Below are 21995 nucleotides of genomic sequence, written 5' to 3'. Positions count from 1 at the left end.
AGGAAAGATATTGGTTCACTTCCAGTATGGCTGCATCGTAAGTTGGCTGAATATAATGGGTGGTATTATGGATGAATTCTGACAGCCGTTCCAAAACCTTTTCTAAATTTTCTTCCATATCTGCTGACATGAACTGTAACTGAGCTTGAAGATCCTGTATACAGTGTTGGATAGAGAACAAATTAGAAATATACAAATTGTTTTCCTTATAGCAATATAGTCGAGTCTAAATTGGTAGAGCCTAGAGGATCTAATGTTACATTTGTTTTGTATTAGTAACTCAAATGAACGTTAAGAGTAGAACCTAAACTCAGTGTGAATTTAACAACTACACTTGACTTCCTTTGGCTTTATTGAAGTTGCACACTGTCTTGGAAGAAAATCTAACAGAATCTGTTAGATCTAAGACTAAGATCTAAGTACAAATAGTCAACTAGCACTGCAATCGCAATAGAACCATATGCATGCCTTGACGCTCTATCATCTATGTATGTCGCAGATGAAAAAATATCTCTAGTCTTGGACAATCTAGAGCAATTGATGTGTTACTAATCTGTAGCACTAGTAGTAGTAGCAGTAATAGCAAAGTTGAAAGGTTGAAAGAAAGGCAAGAAAATGATGATGATCAACCCGTACCCACTCACTCAGCTCAGTACTTACATGGGATGTATCAATCACTGACTTTCACTTACTAATCAATTTATCCAGAGCTGTGAACTTTGGAGAATTGCTTCGAGGGGGATCGTTATGCAAACATATTTTTTTGCTCAACAGGGGGGGGGGGGGGGGGGGGGGGGGGGAGATAGAGTCAAATAAAAACAATTAGATCTAAAACGATTATATTTTTAAGTGCTCACCACACCCCCACCCCCAAAGGCCTTGGCTTGGGCAACAAAAAAAGGTAAAATCGTGGTTAGATCTAGATCTACCATAGACTATGATGTTTGGCCGAAGGTGTTTTTATAAACCGAGAGATTCTAGATCGAAGCGGGAGAGCGGGTCGAAGGGCATGGTGGCGTGAGACTCCCTCCAAATGCGGGAGGGTTGACAGCCCTGATTTATCATCATTATCAATATCATTATCATCAATTAATTATATTTATAAATATATTAGCAGCTCAGGTCCTCCTAAATTCAATCGGTAGACAGTGCTAAAAAAAATTAAATAGTTTTAACTTAGAGATCTACAAAGTAAAATTTTGATAGGAAACCTAACTTACCTTTTCTAGAATAGAAATAGTTGATGCTTGAGAAGTCCAAGTCAAGGTGGATGATGGTATAGCCTAGTAGTAGGCCTAGACCGCGTGAGATTATGATCTGCCTGAGAGCCCCGACCGGCCCGGACCCGTCGGGAATTTGCCTTTGATCTGTCTAGTCCTACGTTAGGCCTACGGTACCGGGTATGCGCTGCAGCCTTGTGCAGGTTCTCCCGGCCTCTGCCTGGTCTGGATCGAGAAATCAAGAAAATGCAACTCGTCACTATTAAACCGACTCAGTTGACAACTATCCAATGTTTTCTTCCGCGACTCCTCGATTTCTGCCTAGGAGTCTGAAAAGTATTATTTTACTTAGGTCTAGTCTTAGTCTTATTACAGGATAGAAATCGAAATTAAAAAAAATGCCACTGATTTTTTTTTCAGCACACACTATCGATATTGGTTATCGGTAATGAATTTTACGTAGTTAGCTGCTGCTGTATAAATTATGTTGTTGCACATTATCTTACAAATATGTTTGGTTTGTTCAAAGGCTAAACTGTTAAGTGACCTGCAGCAGATCTGCAGATCACCTCTCGATTTCTTTATTCTTTATTTCTTTTGTATTCATCTATTTATTATTCTTTCTTTCTGTAAGTTTTTTGTGGTCAGATTTGTTTTAAAACCCTGTATCATTCAATCAACATCAACATTTCACCATCATCCCTTGGCCAGGAAAAGATAACCTCTCTCTCTCAGTGTATACAAATTTAAATAAATTAAACTTCAGGTCAAGGGTCCATATATCCAGGTATAATTAGTGTCCACGCGTGCATCAACATTTAAAAATGCTAAAATCACTAAGATGATTATGTGCTCTTTTTTAAATAAAGAGACAGAAAAAAGTAGACAAAATGATACAAATAATACATATAATAATACAGCTTTAGGGCATGACTAAATATTAGAGCTATGGTAAAACTAGGTTAAGGTGGCTCTTATCACAATTATGTGCCCCTTTCTTTAAAAAAAGAAACATACAAAATAATACAAATACTAGAAATACAAATATTGTTGGTACATTTGTAACTAATACTTATGTTTTGCTGGAGGATATGGCCTATGTGCTGCCGAGACTAAATATCTGGCTTCACCCAATATGATGGTGAAGAGTAAGAAAATGTTTAAAAAACTGCTCCAACCAGATGGGTTTTTCTGTCTAGTTTGTAACATGCTTGTTTTCCAAACATGCTTTTATATTAATTGGTTGTAACCTGGAAACTTCATCCTCACTTCCCCCATGTACATGATATGATTAAAAAAAGACAAAGGTTATCAATATCATATTTTTAAAATCATTTTATTGCATCAAATACAAATGTAAAGGCATTGCATCTTTACAATTCTTCATTGTTGTTTACTGCTTCACTTCTCAATACAGACTCATTCTGAACTTTACAGTGTCACATACAAATAGGTCTATATTTTAGAAGCAGATGGAACTATAGAATGCCTAACTAATGCAGAAGCTAACTGATATTTTAAATTCACATTATTCATTCCTTGCTGTCATGACAGTTATATATTGTATTCCTGGCAGGAATTAATTCCTTGAAATGCAAGAGTGCTGTAATGGCAGCCATGCTAAAGCCAGATAATAATCGGGAGCGCCAGGAGTGTCAAGTCTGACAGACATGAGCGCTATACAAGAATCAACTATTATTATTATTATGTAATACACTAATTTTTAATGAAATCAGGGGTAAGCAATTAAATAATCAATAATTTTCTTATTTCAGAAGATTTTTAGATTCAACATACCACAAAATATTCTTACATACATGTAACAATACAATATCATAAAACACTATTTCTTTCAAGCACTTTTATCAGTTCATATAATTAGATTTAGCAAAATATTAAAACCACTTCTAATCTGTAGCCAAATCAATTATTTGCCTCCAGTTTATGAACTAAATGATATCTATGTGGCTTCAAAACTAAACTACATTCTATATAAAAATGAATAATATCTATTTTTATGTTGTATGGACAAATACCAGTTTACCGATTCAAGACAACTGAATGTCATGTTTACATCATTTTAAACTCAATGACATATTTGATGAAATATTTGTAAACAGGTGGAGAGCAAATTATTATGAATTATATATAAATATCAAATAATTTATCTTAGCTGAGGGCACTTGAATACAAATGTGGACAAGGTGATACTGTATCCATACTTACAATTACTGCCAGAGTGATAAAGTACTCTAAAAAAATAAAGAGATTCATGTTTCTACGATCACCATGGAAGGCACCATTCAATGAGGTGCATAAAATGAAATGTACCATATTAGTCTTTGAGCAAAAAAGGAGGAAAAGTACAAAATATCCTGAAATGGCTTTTTTACTGGCTACATTAATTTCTAAAATTAAGTGAAAGCACACAAATGGTTTAACTATTTCCTAAATAAGACTAGAATACAGTTTCTAATAATTTAAACTCATGATTGAAATAGGATGAATAAATTAATGCACATATTAATGTACATTAATGATACATTCTGAATATTCAGTCCCTGACAAATTTATTCAACATGTTGTAGCCATGTCACCTAAAACAGCAACCCGTTGCAAACAATATTCCATGTGATGAACAGTTGGAGTCAAAGACATATTACTATCAGCATCATTTCTTGAATTGGTGGTTTTGTTACTTTGGCTGTTGCTTGTGTTTCTTCAGGCAAGGCATCGAGCAGAACTTGAAATCCATGTAAGAAAAGGGAGCCTTCCCAGCAAGTGAAGAGCCACAAGTCCAGCACCTCCTGTGTCACAATTTAATCACAAATGGATTATCTTTCCAATTATCACTCTTTTTATTAGGTAGCTTAGCGAAATGGAGTAGAACGAAAAGACGTTTCCAGTACATACAATGCATTATTGTTGAAAATCATGATTTTTTTAAAATTTGCGTAGAACCAGATCATTAGGATATTGAAATGGTATTAAAATACATGTCCTATCTCGATTAGGCTTAATGTTAATTAAAATTTTGTTTAGATGTGTCAAAAAGGAAATTTTAATTAATAAACATCACCACCTATTACGCCTTAGAGTTTCAGACGCATCTTTTTCATGCCACTACATTATTAGCTAAGCTACCCTATGGAACATCTATCCACTCACTATTCTAGCGAAAATGCAGTATTCTTTGTGTACAGTATACTAAAGTGAAACATTATTATAATAAAGTAAATAAACATTTGTAAAATCCTCTAATGGTAATGAAGCAAGCTTTCCAGGCCCAATTCTTCACATTCTACCACTCATGAGCTCTGATGTAGCAAGTTTTAGTGTAATTATGTACACTCCTTGATTTCTAAAGTTTAATTCTTAAAATGAATTTTGACTGTACAGAGTACACATTCAGTTTTATGACACAGGATCAGGGTCCAGTTGCACAAAACTTACCATTGATGGTAACTTTGCCATCAATGGAAACCATATAAACCTTGATTTTGATTGGCTGTTGAGCCCTGTTACCATAGTAGTTTCCATCAATGGCAAAGTTACCATCAATGGTAAGTTTTATGCAATGGGGCCCAGTGGTTAAAGCTTTCTACATTTAGATCTTAGATTCAGCTGCTTCTATACTCACTGCATGTCAGATGTTGGAGTTACTTGTTGAGCGAATCTCTTCTCAGCGGCCAGAGCTCTCTTCTCTCTTTCACTCAGGTTTGCATACCATTCCTTCTTCTCGTTCTCTTTCCTCTCAGCTTCTTTAACTTCCTTTTGCTCCTGTCAGTCAGTAAGAAAACACATTAACACTTTGATTGCTTTCTTTACCTCTGTGCACGGTTGCTTCTTTACCACACATCCTTTTTTGCACAAAAACAACACCCAACAATTGAAGGATGGGCTCTGTGTAACACAATGGCTTTGCATAATAACCCATTTCTATTCTTATAAAAATTCATATAAAAAATTAAACCTTAAATTGATTAACACTGTAAAATCAAATAGAATAAATTCAATATTGATTGAAGAAACACCTCTGTTCTGCACTGTGTAAAAAAGTGCAGCAGTTGAGAAAACACATCAAGGAAAAGTGAAAAAAACTCTGAGAAATCTCTAAGGCTACGGATAGAAGTGTTACCTTTTCCTTCAAACGCTTTGCTTTCCTTGCATTCCTCTTCCTTTCTGATTGTTTGGCTGCCTTTTCTTTCTCTTGCTCTTCTGTGAGCGGAACTGGAATCTGAAAAAATAGCAATGACGAGATACAGTCAAAGGCATGCTACGAAAATCAAGTAGCATGAAATAAATCTCAAAGGTACATGTAAAGGGGTAGCCTTGCAATGAAATGGTATTTAATGACACAATGATTTGTAATCCCACCAAATCCAGAGTATGCAAACTACTAATATGACAAGGAACTGCCAAAAATAAGTCTTTAACATTACACTGTAATTATATGATTTAGGATTTTCTGGAAAGCACGCCTCTTTCTACATCTCATGTACGACTAAAGGCTGCTCAGTTCAACCCATTTTACACTAAATTGCATAAGTTCATCTATCTTCTTCTTGAGTCACTACGCCACAACGTTCACTCTTAGTTGGATTGTTCCAATGTTGAATGCATTGCCTCACGCATGGGTCAATGCTTGCAGATCTTCTTGGGTGCAAGGGTCTGGTAGGTGTGGACAGGCTAGAATATGATGCATAGTCTGCTTCTCTCCACATAGGCAAATGGTGTCATCAATCTCACTAAACCTACATCGCTATCATGACTCTACAAGATCTTAGAACTGTTGATGATTCCCAAGCATGGGTCCTTTTCAGGACTGGTCTTGTGTATAATATAATAATCATCAAACATTGAAGGTCTTGCTGGCGCCAAACAGGATCTATTGTCGGATTTATGCATTCAACACAGACATGACATTCTCTGTCTCCAAGAGACGCGCCGCGGACCTTCTAGATTTCATCTATTATCTATATGTACCTGAAACTCTTCTTCTAATAGCTTACCTGAGCTCTTTCATAATCATATCTATTGGGGTGATCAGAACGGAAACTCCTAAATTCTTCTCTCGTCTTCCTGTCAAAGGAACATCCGAATGCTGGCTTTCCTTTCTTGCTCCTAAAGATCAAATTATTTTAAAAAAATGATTATGACAGTTTGAGAAATGTACATACAGTGCATCCCAGGAAAAAATGAAACCGAGAAGTATTGATGTTTGATCATAACTTAGTCACATTTATAATTACTAAATGACACATATTTGAAAAGCTTAGATCTTCCTCTTTCATTTGATGCAAATCATATGATGCATATTTCACGCATTAGTGATTAAAATGAATTTGAAGAGAGGAAACCAAAAAGTCATTTGGCAGATGGTATCTGAATTTCAAAGAAAAAAATCACATTTATAGAAAATTGAGGTTCTGCCCTTTATATGACACCCTAATCAGGAAAAATAGGCGAGGAATGACAAAGTTCTGTTTGTTTAAATTACTGCTTGCATTTCCATAAATTTATAAAACAAATTCGTTTTCACTGGGTGCCTGCCGTAGCAACAAACAGAGTTGACAAAAGACTTAACTCCATTTCGTTGACAATCAGCCATAAACAAAAGACTTCATGCATGAGTAATATTGTCTGCTATGCCATTTAAAACCATGATAAAAACATCACCAGAAGCAAGATTACTCTATTAAAGAATTGTAAAATAGTTTGACTTTAATTCCAATTCAAAATCACAATATTCACACTCCAGGGTTTGTAGGAATTTGTTTGTCAGTGTCAACTGAGGGAAGAGTACTCTAGATAGATTGATATCACAGCAGCTCCGTTGTGAGTTGTGACCAATGAGGCCAATGTGAGCATCACAATATTCTATTATTCACACTACAAAGGTCAAAGGTTATAGTAAGGAAACCATCTTGCTTACTTGACACCTGGGTCAGCTCCACATTCCATGAGTCGATAGAGAACACTTCCCTGTCCATCTTCAGCAGCTACATGGAGGAAGGAGTACCCCATGTCATCTAAGGGCTTGTTCAGGAACTTGAGGACTCCAGGACTTGGTTTATCGTGATCCTTAGAGTCTCTCACTGCTTTATCCTCACTTACTTCAGAATCATCATCAGGCACTTGTTTGTGTTGGGAAGGCACGTTGGCTTCATCAAATTTGGATTCAACCAGGAGATCAGATTTTGACGATTTCCCTTCAATCGTGTCTGCTCTGTTAGGATTGTTCTGGGTGTCCTCATTGAAAACAGCAGTACTGTTCAAAGGTTCTGGAAGGTTGAATCTACTTTCTACTGAGTTTTTGTTCCCTGAGCCGTCTTTATGGCTATCATCTGAGCTTTGGCAAGACTTGACATGGCTATCCAAGCCTGCAGTCATACCTTGAACATCACCTTTACAGGACAGTATATTATCTTTATTTTCAACACTGGGAATGGGATTGGTATCGTCCGATGATGTGTTCTTGGTGTTGCTTGGGTCTCTGTCGAAGTGTTCCTTGGTACTGTCTTTAGAAGTTGGAGGATTGTGAGGAGGATTGTGAGGAGGAATACCGAAATGCTGTTGGATCTTTTGGAGGACTTCTTCAAGCTTGTCCATGTTGCCTGTCCGGCATATAGTGAAGAGTTCGGTGGTCAGATTCTCTTCCTCCTTGTCTGAAAAGAAGAGTTAAAACCCTATCTTAGTTTACATGTATGCATACCAACATGCTGAAATGCTTAGAGCAGTAGAGCTACACAGTGAACGTTATTTCACACTTTTACAGCAAAAAAAATCACACAATGATTTTAAAAAATACTGTCAATCAATACACTGGTTCGCATAATATTGTATAAAAGTTTCACTTATTTTTTAATTTTTTTTTCATAAAGTTGTCTTCAGTGACGTTATGAAAAACATTAACTTTTAAGTACAATTCAAGAAAATTTAATGATTCTGACATACCGGGGTACATATATCAGAAAAGAGATATTATAAGGCACATTCTTAAATATCATGGTTCATTCGTCATTGCTTGTCTTGATACAACTAGTGTTCCAGTAGTACCAAACTTTAGACATTTATAAAAACAATTTTTAATTTAAAGAAGCAAAATACAATCTTTTTGTTAGTCCAAAAAAATTTGATGCAATGTAGCAGTTAACAAAGGCTATGACATTGTAAGAGTTAAGATATTAAAGGGAGTGTGTCATGACGAGACTATGTGTCTTTCCGGTGGCCCTACCGGGGGCCAATCGGGTATAATACGACTACGGACGACGCGACCGCAGCATTCACGTGCCTGCAACATACGCAAAACCGAAGCGGGAGAGGAACTTTGGTCTATTTCGCGAATGCTAACGCGCGCTGACCCAGTTAATCAAGTCCATTCGTTTACGTGCCGTTGTCCAAAAGAAGACATAGATGGCGTCAACCAGTATTTGCCATCATACACTCCCTTTAACATACTAGGAAGTATATATAAACAATTTCACTATGTTCCTTTAAAGAGATATGGTATTAATTTTTCTTGTACTACTGGTTTACCTGTTTGTGGTATTTGTCTCTCTGGTTTCTTCTTCTTTCTCCTCCTCTGCTTCTTAGGAGTTGTCTCATACTCTTTGAGATGGTCAGTTGAAGTGATGACCTCCTCTTCATGAAGTTCTATATCATCTACCTCCTCATCATCCTTTTCATTCTTCTTCTCTTCCATTTTGACACTGGTTGAATTGTCTGCTGGTTCTTCTTTGGATTCATTCATATGTAAAACAATGCAGAAATAATAATATAATAAATGATCAGAATATTTGGGGTAAAATGGCTTGTTCGGTTGTTTCTCTTCTAAATAATGCAATTACAGTTTTATCTTCTAGTGGGAATTCTCTTTCACTTCAATATTAAAATGAACAGTAAAATGACAACATATGCCTGTTAGAGTTAAGTGGGAGCTACATTATATTTAATTATATGGACAGGGTTTTGGAAAGGTTTTGGTTTCAATAGTCAAAGTATGCATCTAGGGTGGAAGGGACAAATTTAACTAGTGTTACAAACTGACTTCCAAACTGTTGTCAATACAGCACAATTTACAAACTGCCTTTCACATGCACTGTAAAACCAGAAACCAAAACAGCCACTTTTTGTGGCAATAAATAAATTTTCTGAGTTGTGTCAATTGCCATTTAAGTGATATTGCAGCATAAAGTTTTTGCAAAGTCAGGAGCAGATGACATCCATGAAACTTTCATGCTGCAAAATCAATTACAGACATTTGTTTTGTTTTACAGTAGAAGATTTAATGTGTATCCTAACCTTCAAGAGACTGTTTCTCCAACCGACTCAAAATGACTTCCAACGATGCATCTTCTTCATCAAGCACTTGTTTTTCATTTTCTTGGAGGGATTTCTTGCCCTTCTTCCAAACCTTCTTCTCTTTGCGGCTGGCCATAACAGTAGTAATATCAGATATGGTACCTGTTTATGAAATCAATCAGAGGACAAAACATATATTACATTATTAGTTTGTATATTGTAAGACATTGTTGAGTACTGATTCTTGTTTTGTCTAAGTATCGATTGTAACAGTAAATTCATTATTTTTTGTTTTGTTACGTTTTCTAAACTGATTTGTAACAAAATACTTTGTTTAGCTGTTTAAGGGGTTAGGCTCGACTAGCACATGTGCTATTATCTGGCCCCTTTTACCAACCAATAGTTTCTCTTTCTGTATATGTATTTATTGTATAAAATGTATGGAATGAATTGCTGTTGGTAAATAAATCAAATCAAATATATAACAAAACCATTTTTTAGCTTTTTTCCTCCCTCCCTTCCTCCCTCACTTAGTGCAGTCAAAGCATTACCAAAGCTTATTGCATTGCAGAATGAACAATATACATGATCATACAGATTCATTAGGGATTTCTTTAAATTTCTGGTACAAGATGTGTGTGGTGAAAACAATTTCAAATACAGCTATAACATGTACACTGTTGACACCTCTTACTTATCTGTAAAGCGCTTTGAGAGGGCCTCCGGTCCTGAAAAGCGCTATATAAGAACAAGCTATTATTATTATTATTCCATTTCTTGGAATTTTTATCAGAGCATAATTTAGCTTTATTTTTTTTTTAAAAGAGTTCTTTTACAGACCTGTCAATCTCTGGAGTTCAGAAACTTTATTCTTCAGTCCCCAAAGTTGTGTTTTACTGACAAAAGTTGTATTAAAAAAAAAAAGAAAGACAGACCAATGCCTCTTACAATTCCTACATAGAGGAAGAAATTTTTGTATGGATCATTGGTTGAATAATATGCATGATTTTGTCTTGACTGGTGTGTTCGATGGACCAAAGAACATCCCCAAATTACCAGTGTGAGATGCTCGTACGATACTTTACAGGACAGAATGGGCATTTTCTCATTGAAAATAGCAAACACACACACACACACACACACAAATCATATTTTTATTGAGGAAAATCATACTGTCGTATTTACTTCTAAAAAATCGTACTAGTTGGCAGGTCTGCTTTTAAGCACATCAATTTTCATATGCCAATTCACAACCCAGATTGTACTCTCCACAGCTTAAAGTCCAAACCTACCATGAGACTCAATGGTAGCAAGGACCTCCCAAACTCTCTTCAGCTCCTTGAACGTGGCCCTCCGTGTGGCAAAGGGGATAGTCACCACCCTATCATCCCCCTTCACCAGGGCGGGGCTCTTTCCTCCATAGAACATGGCCTTGTTGTAGGTGGGTACTCTGAGGAAGATTCTGGAACAGGAGTCCAAGTGGTCCTTCCAGGAGGTGAGGAGGTTCTGAACCTCTTGGTTCAGGGCTGCTTCATTGTACCTTCGGATGGAGGCACCCCCAGATCTGCAAGGAGAAGAGTTCATTAGGTATCAACTGCAACAGGTACATGTACTTAGTATATTCTATGCATTTGTATATCACTATATAAAAAAATCATAATGAAAACACGTTTGGTACCATTGTGACTTCAAATATCAAAGCTATTCTTGTAAACATACCAATTTAAACAAAAAGTATACATTTTAGATTAATGCATTGATATTATGAAATGAGGATGACCTGTTCCCCAACTATTTTTCCCTTCCTCATGTCATCCTTTCAAAATTCCTTCTTTCTTTTGGCTAAGCTTTCTCCCCCCCCCCCCCCCCCTCCCCCTCCTTTTTCTCTGGCTCCTACGTTCCTTATTTTCTCTAAAAATGATTGTTACTTTCTCTTCTTCATCTTAATATTTTCATCCCTGTCTCTCTCCCTCTCCTTCTACCTCTCTCTCTCTCTCTCTCTCTCTCTCTCTCTCTCTCTTCCCCCTCTCTCTCTTTTCTCCTCCTCTCCTCTCTCTCTCTCTTCTCCCACACCCCTCTATCTCCCTTTCTCTATTTCTCCCCTCTCTCATTTTATACTGAAATGTATACAGACTGCAAAGACACCACTGTATTTTGATGCACAGTCACATTCTAGATCTAGCCTTGTACTCACTTGGGGGCGTTTCCCTGTGAGTCTCTAACAGACTGTACGGTTCCTCTCTTAGCCCGTACGGTGTACCGGTGAAAGGTCTTGTGTTCGATGACCTCAGGCCTACAAAAAAGGTCAAATATTATTAAAATTTAGTCAAATGGTGATATTCCAACAGAAACAAGTGACAAGAATCTAGATTCATTAAGCATCTTATCAAGTACCAAAATTGTAAAACAAATCTATTTTCAGCCTATCGCATGCAAGGTTTCAATAGTGAATATTTAATTTTACTTACTGTAATTTGTTATTGGTAACACCTTTTAAAGAGGTCCCATACGTGTGGAACAAATGCACCATGGCGTCATGTACCCTATCTTCAATTCCTTTCAATACACATTCTTTTTTGTGTGTTTGTTATCTCTGTATTCAATGTAAATCTGCATTTCAAATTATCCTATTTCTTAATTGTGCATCTTAATCTTCTCTATAATTGGCCCTTATTATTCTATTTTAGTTCTCCTCTTCTTTCTTCCTCTCTCTGTTTTCCCAACTTTTTTTGTTATTGATATGCTTTCTCTAATTTCCGGAAGTAATATATCTCTGCAGCTTATCTACACTTACCCATCATACACTGCAGCAGCAAAATGGCCACCCCCTGTCAATATGATAGCCCACTTCTGATTGGTCAATAGACCAAGGGTTCTGGATATCAGCTCTGTATGTGTAGTGGGTGCCTCCTATTGAAATGAGAAGATAAATAGAATGTATTCTTCATATTTCATCAGCTTTCCTCCCAAAGGTGTCTAGTGAATTTCATTTAGAAACAGATTTAATTATGAACCCATTGCCTACTGGAACTGGGTGGTCCCTGGATAAAGCCCATCAGAAAGAAAGAATTCAGTAGTCAATGGTGTAAACAGTTTCAGAGTGGGTAGTGGGTAGTGACTTTGTTCACTACTTCAGGGCGTGACGACCCTGCCTGACACGAGTCCCGGGCTCAGCTGGCTCCGGCTGACAGTACCCGGTATGGGCCCCTGTCCAGGGTAACGGACATCCAGCTATGGAGAAATAGCTAGGGAGTAAACCTGACTGAAAACCGGAGTGGAGCCCCGTAGGCGGTCTGGTGTTCAACTCGACACACTCTTCCGGCAACTCCTGCAGCCAAATTGGTGCCAAATGTATTGCTCAGCTCTCCTTTGGACCACATCAGTAAGGCCGAGAGGGGGATTCTGACGATTGGGCTACCCAGGATCTCCATATAACCAGCTCAGGCTTGCGCTCTGGAGAGGACACTTTAGTGCTACTGTCAAAAGTGGCAGAAACAACACGGGAGGCAGCAGTTACGAGTTATAAGCCCTTTCCGATTGGCGTAGGATACGGGCGCTACGGGTTGCCTTTGACGGTGGGAGGGATCTTCGCGTTCCACTGGTCAGCTACTGCCCACCTCAAGCTGGGCAGCCCCCAGTTAATTAGGTGCTGACCCGCCACAGGCCGCCTGCTTCATCGGGTGCTTGGAGCTTAGAGGATTGTCTCGACAAGCGGACTGAAACTACTGCACCAAGCAATAAACAAAATACAAAGAAAACACCAGTCTTGCGTTTGGCAAGCTGGAACGTTAGGACCATGTGTCCTGGCATCACAGACAATCTACTTGAGGTTGATGACACCCGCAAAACACCGATCATCGACCATGAGCTAAAGAGGCTCAACATTGACATTGCTGCTTTGCAAGAGACAAGACTCTCTTCAGATGGCAGAGAACCGCAGGAAAGGCGACAGCATGGTGTTGGATTTGCAGTAAGGAACTCTTTACTCTCCTCAATTGAACCACCAAGCAGAGGCACAGAACGCATCCTCTCACTTCGACTGCAAACCGCCTCAGGTCCAGTGAACATCCTGAGCTGTTACGCACCAACCCTCTGCAGCTCTGTGGAGACCAAGGATCAATTCTATGAGCACCTGGACTCTGTCATTGCGAACATTCCTGCCAACGAGAACCTATTCCTACTAGGAGATTTCAATGCACGGGTGGGCACGGATCATGACTCCTGGCCCAAATGCATCGGACACTTCGGCATTGGAAAACTGAACGAAAATGGTCAAAGATTGCTAGAAGTCTGCTCCTATCACGACCTATGCATTACGAACACATTCTTCTCCACAAAACCATGCCACAAGGTATCCTGGAGACATCCCAGGTCTCATCACTGGCACCAGCTTGACCTTGTTATTACACGAACTTCGTCCTTAAACAGTGTCCAAGTCACCCGTAGTTACCACAGCGCTGATTGTGACACAGACCATTCACTGATTGCCAGCAGGGTGCGCCTTCAGCCCAGGCGATTACATCGCTCAAAGCAGAAAGGTCGCCTCCGCATAAACACTGCCAAGATATCGAATCCTGACTTGCATGATCTCTTCGCCGATTCCATCAAACAGGCCCTCCAGGACTGTCCTTCTACTAGTGCTGAAGAGAGATGGAATCACATTCGCGATGCTATCCATCACTCAGCCATGGAAATATATGGCAAAAGAGAAAAGCAAAACCCAGACTGGTTTGTAGCTGGAATCGCAGAATTGGAGCCTGTCATCGAAGCAAAGCGAGCAGCACTCGCTAACTACAAGAGTGATCCATCTGTGAAGACACTCACAGCTCTACGAACAGCAAGGATGGATGCCAAACGGGTTGCTAGACGCTGTGCCAACGATTACTGGTTGAGCCTTTGCCAGAGCATCCAACTGGCTGCAGATAACGGCAACACCCAGGGTATGTACGCAGGCATAAAAAAGGTCTTTGGACCAACCATCAAGAAGACATCACAACTCAAAGCATCCACAGGGGAGGTTATCACAGACAAAGAGCTTCAAATGGAAAGATGGATTGAGCACTATCAAGAGCTGTACTCACGGGAGATTGAGGTCAATGAAGCTACCATTGAGAGTATTGAAGGCCTACCTGTCATGGAAGATCTTGATAGTGAACCCTCCATAGAAGAGCTGAAAAAGGCTGTGAACTCCCTTTCCTCGGGTAAGGTCCCAGGAAAAGATGGCATACCCTCGGACATAATCAAAGTCGGAAAGGACACAGGTCTTCTACGCCATCTCTATGAGCTTCTCTGCCAATGCTGGAAAGAGGGAACGATTCCACATGATATGCGTGATGCTAACATCATTACCTTGTACAAGAACAAAGGGGATCGCAGTGAGTGCAATAACTATCGTGGAATATCCCTCCTAAGCACTGTTGGGAAGACGTTTGCCCGTGTGATCCTGAGCAGACTGCAAACGCTTGCAGCCCGTGTGTACCCAGAATCGCAGTGTGGTTTTCGGGCTGGAAGATCAACAATCGATATGATATTCTCCATTCGACAACTGCAGGAGAAAAGTCGGGAGCAGAGACAGCCACTGTACATTGCCTTCATCGATCTTACAAAGGCCTTTGACTTAGTCAGCAGAAAGATCCTCTTCAATCTGCTACAGAAAATAGGATGTCCACCTACACTGCTAAGGTTGATTGTATCCTTCCATGACGATATGCAGGGCACCATCCAGTATGACGGCTCTACATCAGCCCCCTTCCCAATCAAGAACGAAGTGAAGCAGGGATGTGTGCTTGCTCCCACGCTCTTTGGGATCTTCTTCTCTGTGCTGCTATCACACGCTTTCAGGTCATCTCAAGACGGCGTGTACACTGTACATACACACACGAAGCGATGGAAAACTGTTTAATCTTGCACGACTTCGGGCGAAGACGAAAGTGAGGAGCATCCTGATTAAAGAGATGCTATTTGCAGATGATGCGGCTTTGGCATCCCAGTCTGAGGAAGCTCTACAGAGGCATGATTAACTGTTTTTCAGAAGCATGTGAAGACTTTGGCCTGACCATCAGCCTAAAGAAAACAAACATCATGGGCCAGGATGTACGCAGCGTTCCCGATATCTCCATTGGAAACTACACCCTCCAAGTGGTTGAAAACTTCACCTACCTCGGCTCCGTGATATCCAGCAGCCTCTCCCTCGATCCCGAGCTCAACATACGTATTGGCAAGGCAGCAACCATGATGGCTAGACTTTCAAAGCGTGCCTGGAAGAACACTTTACTAACTACCAACACAAAATGAAGATCTACCAGGCCTGTGTGCTCAGCACTCTCCTGTATGGCAGTGAGTCGTGGACCCTGTATGCACGTCAGGAGCGCCGTTTGAACGTTTTCCATCTCCGCTGCTTGAGGCGAATCCTAGGCATCAAATGGCAGGACCACATTCCAAACAAGGATGTCCTCAAGAAAGGAGGCATGATGACCATCTATGCTCTTCTATCACAACGACGACTGAGATGGCTTGGTCATGTCAGCCGAATGGAAGACGGCCGCATTCCAAAAGACATAATGTATGGAAAGTTAGCGACCAGGACCAGGGCTGTTGGAAGACCTGTCCATTCGCTTCAAGGATGTGTGCAAGAGGGATATGAAGGCCAGTGAAATAAACCCTACAAACTGGGAAGCATATGCCTCAGACCGTCCTGAATGGAGACGCGTTGTAAAGACGGGTGTACAGAGGAGTGAGCAGAGGAGAGTAGAACAGTGGGAGGAGAAAAGACAACAACAACAACAACAAAGACAACAGCTAGCTACGGCTCCAACAGCACAGCCACAAATGACTTTTATCTGCAGCAACTGCAACAGGACCTGCCTCTCTAGGATTGGACTGTTCAGTCACAGCAGGAGCTGCACACCAAGAAACTGACAACTATATAGCGCAATATTCTATTGTCTTTCGAGACAGACAGATGCCGAAGAAACAGTTTCAGAAAAAGATTTGTTGGAAAGTGCAAGGAGTTTTGTCCTATATATTCACAACTATATCAATTTTCTAGTATTTATATATTTTTTTGTAATATTCCATACAAATCAAATCTGTTAGGGTATTTCATATAGTTAATCTTTCTTGCAGTTACAAAGTGCATTACAACTTGATATATATGATCTATGTTTGGTCCTATTCCATTAATAGCCTTACTACATTATAAAAACAAAGGGCAATTAGTATGTCGGTAAAGATGAGAAATAAAACAAGTATATCTATTCTCACCCTCTTTCCATGAATGATGCAGCGATACACAGAAACAACCTCTTCATCATCGTTATCAAAATAGATCCTTGGACATCGTCTACCATTTTCTCTCTCCTTCCCTGCATCATTATCGTCATCGTCGTCGCTGTCGTACTTGTGGATAGAACTGGCCTTCTTTCTCCTTCCCCAGGCTTGATCAGAGCCCCGGGAGACAGGTGACATGTCCACCTCATCCTCATCATCAGAGGAGGAAGAGTCTCCGCTACCAGAAATACTGGACACATCGTCTGTTGAGAGGAGAACATTAACTCTCATAATATCCCTGCAGACCTGCACCCCATTGTATTGATGATTGGATGGATACACCAAAGGCTTCAAGATTATTTAACTGTGTCCAGTACAAGATTAACCTACCGGTACTGGTGTTAAAAGAGTTTTTGTGGAGCTAATCAGAACTGGAAATTGGTAAGGTTACAAAACCACCGTGTTGCACAAAGCAATCTCAGTCAGTGCTTATTGTCTTGTTCAAAATTGAACGTGGGGCAAACAAGTGATTTAGCACAGATGGAAGGAAAGCAAATAAAGTGTGAAAATCATTCAGTAAGTTTTACTCATTCTTTTGCTTTAAATAACTTAGTAGATATAGCAGATTTCCCAAACATTTGAAACTGTTAATGGAACTGCCTGAATGGTTGAAAAGTAATCTTCAATTCAAACATGGATTAACTGCTGACAATATCTAAATTTGTCATTTAGAGTTTTTCATATCTTTTCCAGTCTGAAGTAAATACCTACCTGCTTGTTGTGAAAATGCCTCTTCTGAGACTGATTTAAGTCCCATTATCCTCTGCTTCAAGTTGAACCGATGCCAGTCCAGACGATAGTGAGCTTTCTGTAACATAGGAAAACAACAAATTTTTCAACAGTGGAAGTGATAACAAAGAATGGATCGACACTAATTATTATCAACAAAATATCCCATTATTATGTTCAATATCTCATATCAAGCAGACTTTGAATACCAAAATTATTGTAATTCTGAAATCTAAGATTTTAAAAAATCAAATCAAAGTAACATTTAGAGAACAAGAGCATTTTTTTCCTTCAATACCAGTGAAAATGACAAAACAGTCACTACATTAAAATGACACAATTAGAGCTGTTGCCAAATGTCTTTGAACTATGACACTGGGGAACATGAAATGTTCCCAGGCGTCTTGCCCCCCCCCCCCCCCCCCCCCCCCCCCCCCCCCATTACAGTAAAATGCAAGAGTTTTTAAACACTGATAAGGCCATTTATTAAAGATCTTTGCTGTTCTAGAACTCTATTTAATTAGATCATTACTAAGTTTGATTTGAACAAACTTGAATGTTCTTAGGTTCAGTTATTAAGTATAAAGGAAACAACAATTACCTGTTGATGTCTATCCTCAAATATGCAGTCACATAGGGAACAGACCATTGCATTTGATACTGTGTAGACTTCAGGCTCTGATGGCGGATAAATAAAGAAGAGAAAAGTAAAAAAATAAATCACATCTAATCTTCATAAGTATTAATATTCTGGAATCTGTGTACTCATCAGATGAATGTAAATGTTTTCCTAAAGAAACAGTCAGGATATTTTGAAACATAAGACTACAATTATCTATCATTAGAATCCTGTTACAATAATGGTCTTATCATGCAATATGAGAGGAAGAGATGGAGGGAGAAAGAAAGAGAGAGAGAGAGAGTGAGAAAGAGAAACACATAGGCCAGAACATAAAAACTGTCACTTAATGCTATCAAAGAGATACATTTATGAACTTTTAAGTTTATAATTACTCGGGTGCAACAATGCCAACAAGTAGATACCAGATGTTAATAATTTGATTTATATTCATTATCCATAAAAGAAAACATATCATAAGGTGATTCTGACGTACCACTCTTATCAACAGGGACACAATCCTCTGGTTCTTCATAAAAGTCCTCTGTGACTTTATTCGGCTGGAGTGAGGAGAGTTTGATACCAGCCAGATACTTCCAAGCTTTACTCTTGTCTGTCAAGGAACAGCTGCTCTGTCTCTTAGGCATCTCCATGCTTCCTATGTTTCTGAAGGAACAAAAAAACACTGTAAATCTGAGATCAACCACCACACTGACTAGCATCATCTCTAACTCTATTTCTCTGACTCTAAGTTTGAAACACTTTCCAAAATCATACCGTTATCGTAAATGACCGTAATAAATCAGTTCTGTAATTTCCAACTAATGCACAGCTCAAAATTATGTAGAAAAACTGAAGAAACCACCACTGATTTTCCTTCGCTTACTGTTTTGTTAGCATTTGCAAATCATTTACCTTGAGCAGACTTTTTTGTATTTAAAAAAATCTGATACAACCAATTAGAAAGAGCCACATAAAATTACACAGAGACAATTTTTTTTTAGAATTGGGTGTGAAATTATGAAAATATTTTCAAAGATCAGTAAATTCTGCCGTCTTTTGCATCCTTTCTGATTTTGTTAACAAATTACTGTACTGTACATCATTCATTCAACATGGCGTAGGGAAAGTACGCATGCGCAGTACATACCGTGCTAGACGGAAATAACCGCCTGGTATAGGTCATTCTTTAATAAAACTGACATTTGTCGACATTCCCCATACACAGTCTGAAGACAGTCAAGTGGAAGAGATAATAACACTTTTTTGAAGAAGATTTCATATACATGTATGCAGAGGTCCAAGGTACATATTTTCTTAATGTTTATCATGTTTGTTATTATTTGAAATGCCAATTGTAGTTGTTTGTGCCTGTGATTATGACAAAAAAGGATTAAACTTAGCGTCAGGGCAGTATCGTCTTATCGTATACCCGTAGACTGTATCTTCCCTGTACGATGACATAGGCGAGCATTCAGTCTCTATATACGGAGGTCTAGTGGAGCCAGACGTCGTCTCAGTGGAACAACCGACGATATAGAGAGACTGAAGCTTTTGGTCTAATACCGTGCATGCATACTTTCTCTTGATATATGATATAGGCCTATGGGATGAACCACTCCAGCAAAGCATAGAGAGTCAATGCTAATGCGTATTGACCTCTAGCACTGAACTACGTGTTAATAATAGGCAGCATTTGCACACATGAATACTTAATACACTCTCATTACACGAATGCACATAATCATGCCGATGTGGCTGATCGGCAAGTTTGACAGTAGACTTACAATTTGAATTTTTCAATTATTTTTTCTAACATCGGTAGATCTAGACTCTATAGTTAAAAAATTGTATTTTACTGCTATTTAGTCATCAATTTTCACTTAGGGTCTACATGCAAGAACTGATTTCGATTAAAAGCATTTGAGTTTTGTACAGTGATGTTTGAAATGTTGAGAATCAATAGCACAGTTTTTAATACACAGCCAGGATAGTAATGCAGCTATGTGTGGGATAAACTGGGTTTATCATGTTTATAGGACCAGGACTTGAATCACCCTTTTTTCCCTCAAAAACTTCTTCAAATTATAATTTAAAGTGGTTGAACGGATGTCCAAAGGAGTCGAAAAACATTGTAAGTCATAATTGTAATTAGATCTAGTCTACTACTTCTTTAAATTTCGAAAAAATGTGACCCAACCCGCTGTTTGAATCGTTTTCCTATGCAGGCTCTGGACTGGAGCTCCCTGGAGTTACTCAGAACCCAAAGACAAAATTACTTACACAAATTATAGCATGTGGGACAATATAAATTGTAATCTGGATATATTTCCGGGGAGAAACTGGAGAAATGAAGGGATATACTACTTACAATTTCAAATTTTCAATAGTCTGAACACTTACAAGCTCGAACTGACAGGATCCTTTGCTGTTAAAGCTCCTAAAAATGTGAATAATGTCCTCCGATTCCTTCTTCTCTCTTGTGCAACCAGCTGGTCGCTAGCGCTCCTAATGTGCTCGAATGAATACGACATGTTCTAAAAATAGCTCGCGAGTGAATGAAGCAATCGTTGCGCAAGTACAGCCTCGGTCATAAATGCCATTACGAACTGCTACGAACGCCGTACGAACGATTTTTCAGACAATGGAAATTCGGGAAGACAATGGAAAAACAGGGAGATTCGTACGAAGTTATCGTTCGTACGAACTTTTGTGACCGTAGCATTATTGAAACGAGCTACTTTTGACATATTAGCGGGGGGGGGGGGGGGGGGGGCAATTATATTTAAACGTCTTTGGGGGCGAATATCAATTTACCATGCTTGGTTTTAGAGCTGGTTGTCACTACTACTTCACAAACTAAGCACTATTTGGTTATTCCATAAAATGTAAAAAAATATCACAATACACCATATACTTCAGAGTTTTTTTTTTTTCTTTATTTGAAGCAGTCACCCCATAAATCGGAGGCGCCGTCTAAAAAGCAGCTCTATTGACGAAAAATAGTAATGTATTTTGTCAAATACTAATGTTAGGGAACCTTGAACCAACATTGTGTTTGGTGGCACACAAAAAAATATTGAATTACCTACATTTTGATAACAATTCAATAAGAAGTAATTATTATCAAAAAACATGATTCAAAGTGAATCAAAACTTATTTTCAATATTTTGACACATCAACAACAAAAAATTGTAACTTTCTAGGAATTTGACCATATACAAGGACGATTTCCTGTGATAAAATATAGATAATTGAGTTATCTTCTATATGCCACTAAATAAATGGTGGTTCAAGGTTCCTTTTGCATTTTTACACAATGCTCTTTATCGTCAAAAGGGCCGCTTATTTGCACGCTGAGGTGACTGCTAAAAAATCAACAACAAAAATAAAATCCGAGCTGATGTTTAAAGATAGGATTTTTTTAGTATATCTTTTAATCACACATGAAAATAAAAATTAAGAGGCCCCATATTCATTCATAATGAATAAAGAGGCCTAAACAATCTTAGGCAGGCATTAGGCATCATAACATAGGCTTATTAATTACAAAATGATTGCATAAATAATGTTCTTCAATTTAATTTAATTTGTGCGTTGTGATGTATATAATAAAGGCGGATCATTTTTTCCTAATGAAGAGAGAAGGAAGGGAGAGAAGGGAGAGGGGGGGGGGGGGAGAGAGAGAGAGAGAGAGAGAGATAGAGAAAGAGAGAGAGATAGGAGAGAAAGAGAGAATGAGAGATAGGAGAGAGAGGAGAGAGAGAGAGAGAGAGAAAGAGAGAAAGAGAGA

General features: G+C 38.7%; 1 protein-coding gene across 3 annotated transcripts; it reads right to left on the bottom strand.

Moving 5' to 3' along the window:
* Nucleotides 1-2923: 2923 nt before the first annotated feature.
* Nucleotides 2924-20761, bottom strand: LOC105443216 (ankyrin repeat and zinc finger domain-containing protein 1). 3 transcript variants are annotated; one of them, XM_030992190.1, is made up of 15 exons: nucleotides 20605-20761; nucleotides 18698-18867; nucleotides 18184-18260; nucleotides 17565-17661; nucleotides 16788-17056; nucleotides 12319-12434; nucleotides 11719-11817; nucleotides 10817-11088; nucleotides 9525-9686; nucleotides 8760-8954; nucleotides 7156-7888; nucleotides 6233-6344; nucleotides 5359-5457; nucleotides 4861-5000; nucleotides 2924-4027 (listed from the first exon to the last, which is right to left on the bottom strand). In XM_030992190.1, exons 1-15 carry the CDS (start codon nucleotides 20733-20735, stop codon nucleotides 3916-3918), a joined length of 2784 nt encoding a protein of 927 aa, XP_030848050.1. In that variant the 5' UTR covers nucleotides 20736-20761; the 3' UTR covers nucleotides 2924-3915. The 3 variants fall into 3 exon arrangements, with proteins under 3 accessions (XP_030848050.1, XP_030848044.1, XP_030848055.1); XM_030992184.1 differs by having other exon boundaries at nucleotides 2925-4027; nucleotides 8760-8957; nucleotides 20605-20760; XM_030992195.1 differs by having other exon boundaries at nucleotides 2926-4027; nucleotides 8760-8957; nucleotides 20573-20716.
* Between the last annotated feature and the right edge of the window lie 1234 nt (nucleotides 20762-21995).

Source organism: Strongylocentrotus purpuratus, unplaced genomic scaffold, assembly GCF_000002235.5.
Source record: "Strongylocentrotus purpuratus isolate Spur 01 unplaced genomic scaffold, Spur_5.0 spur5_contig_846, whole genome shotgun sequence".
In the NCBI taxonomy this organism is placed as follows: domain Eukaryota; kingdom Metazoa; phylum Echinodermata; class Echinoidea; order Camarodonta; family Strongylocentrotidae; genus Strongylocentrotus; species Strongylocentrotus purpuratus.
This window is presented reverse-complemented; position numbering and strand designations above follow the sequence as displayed.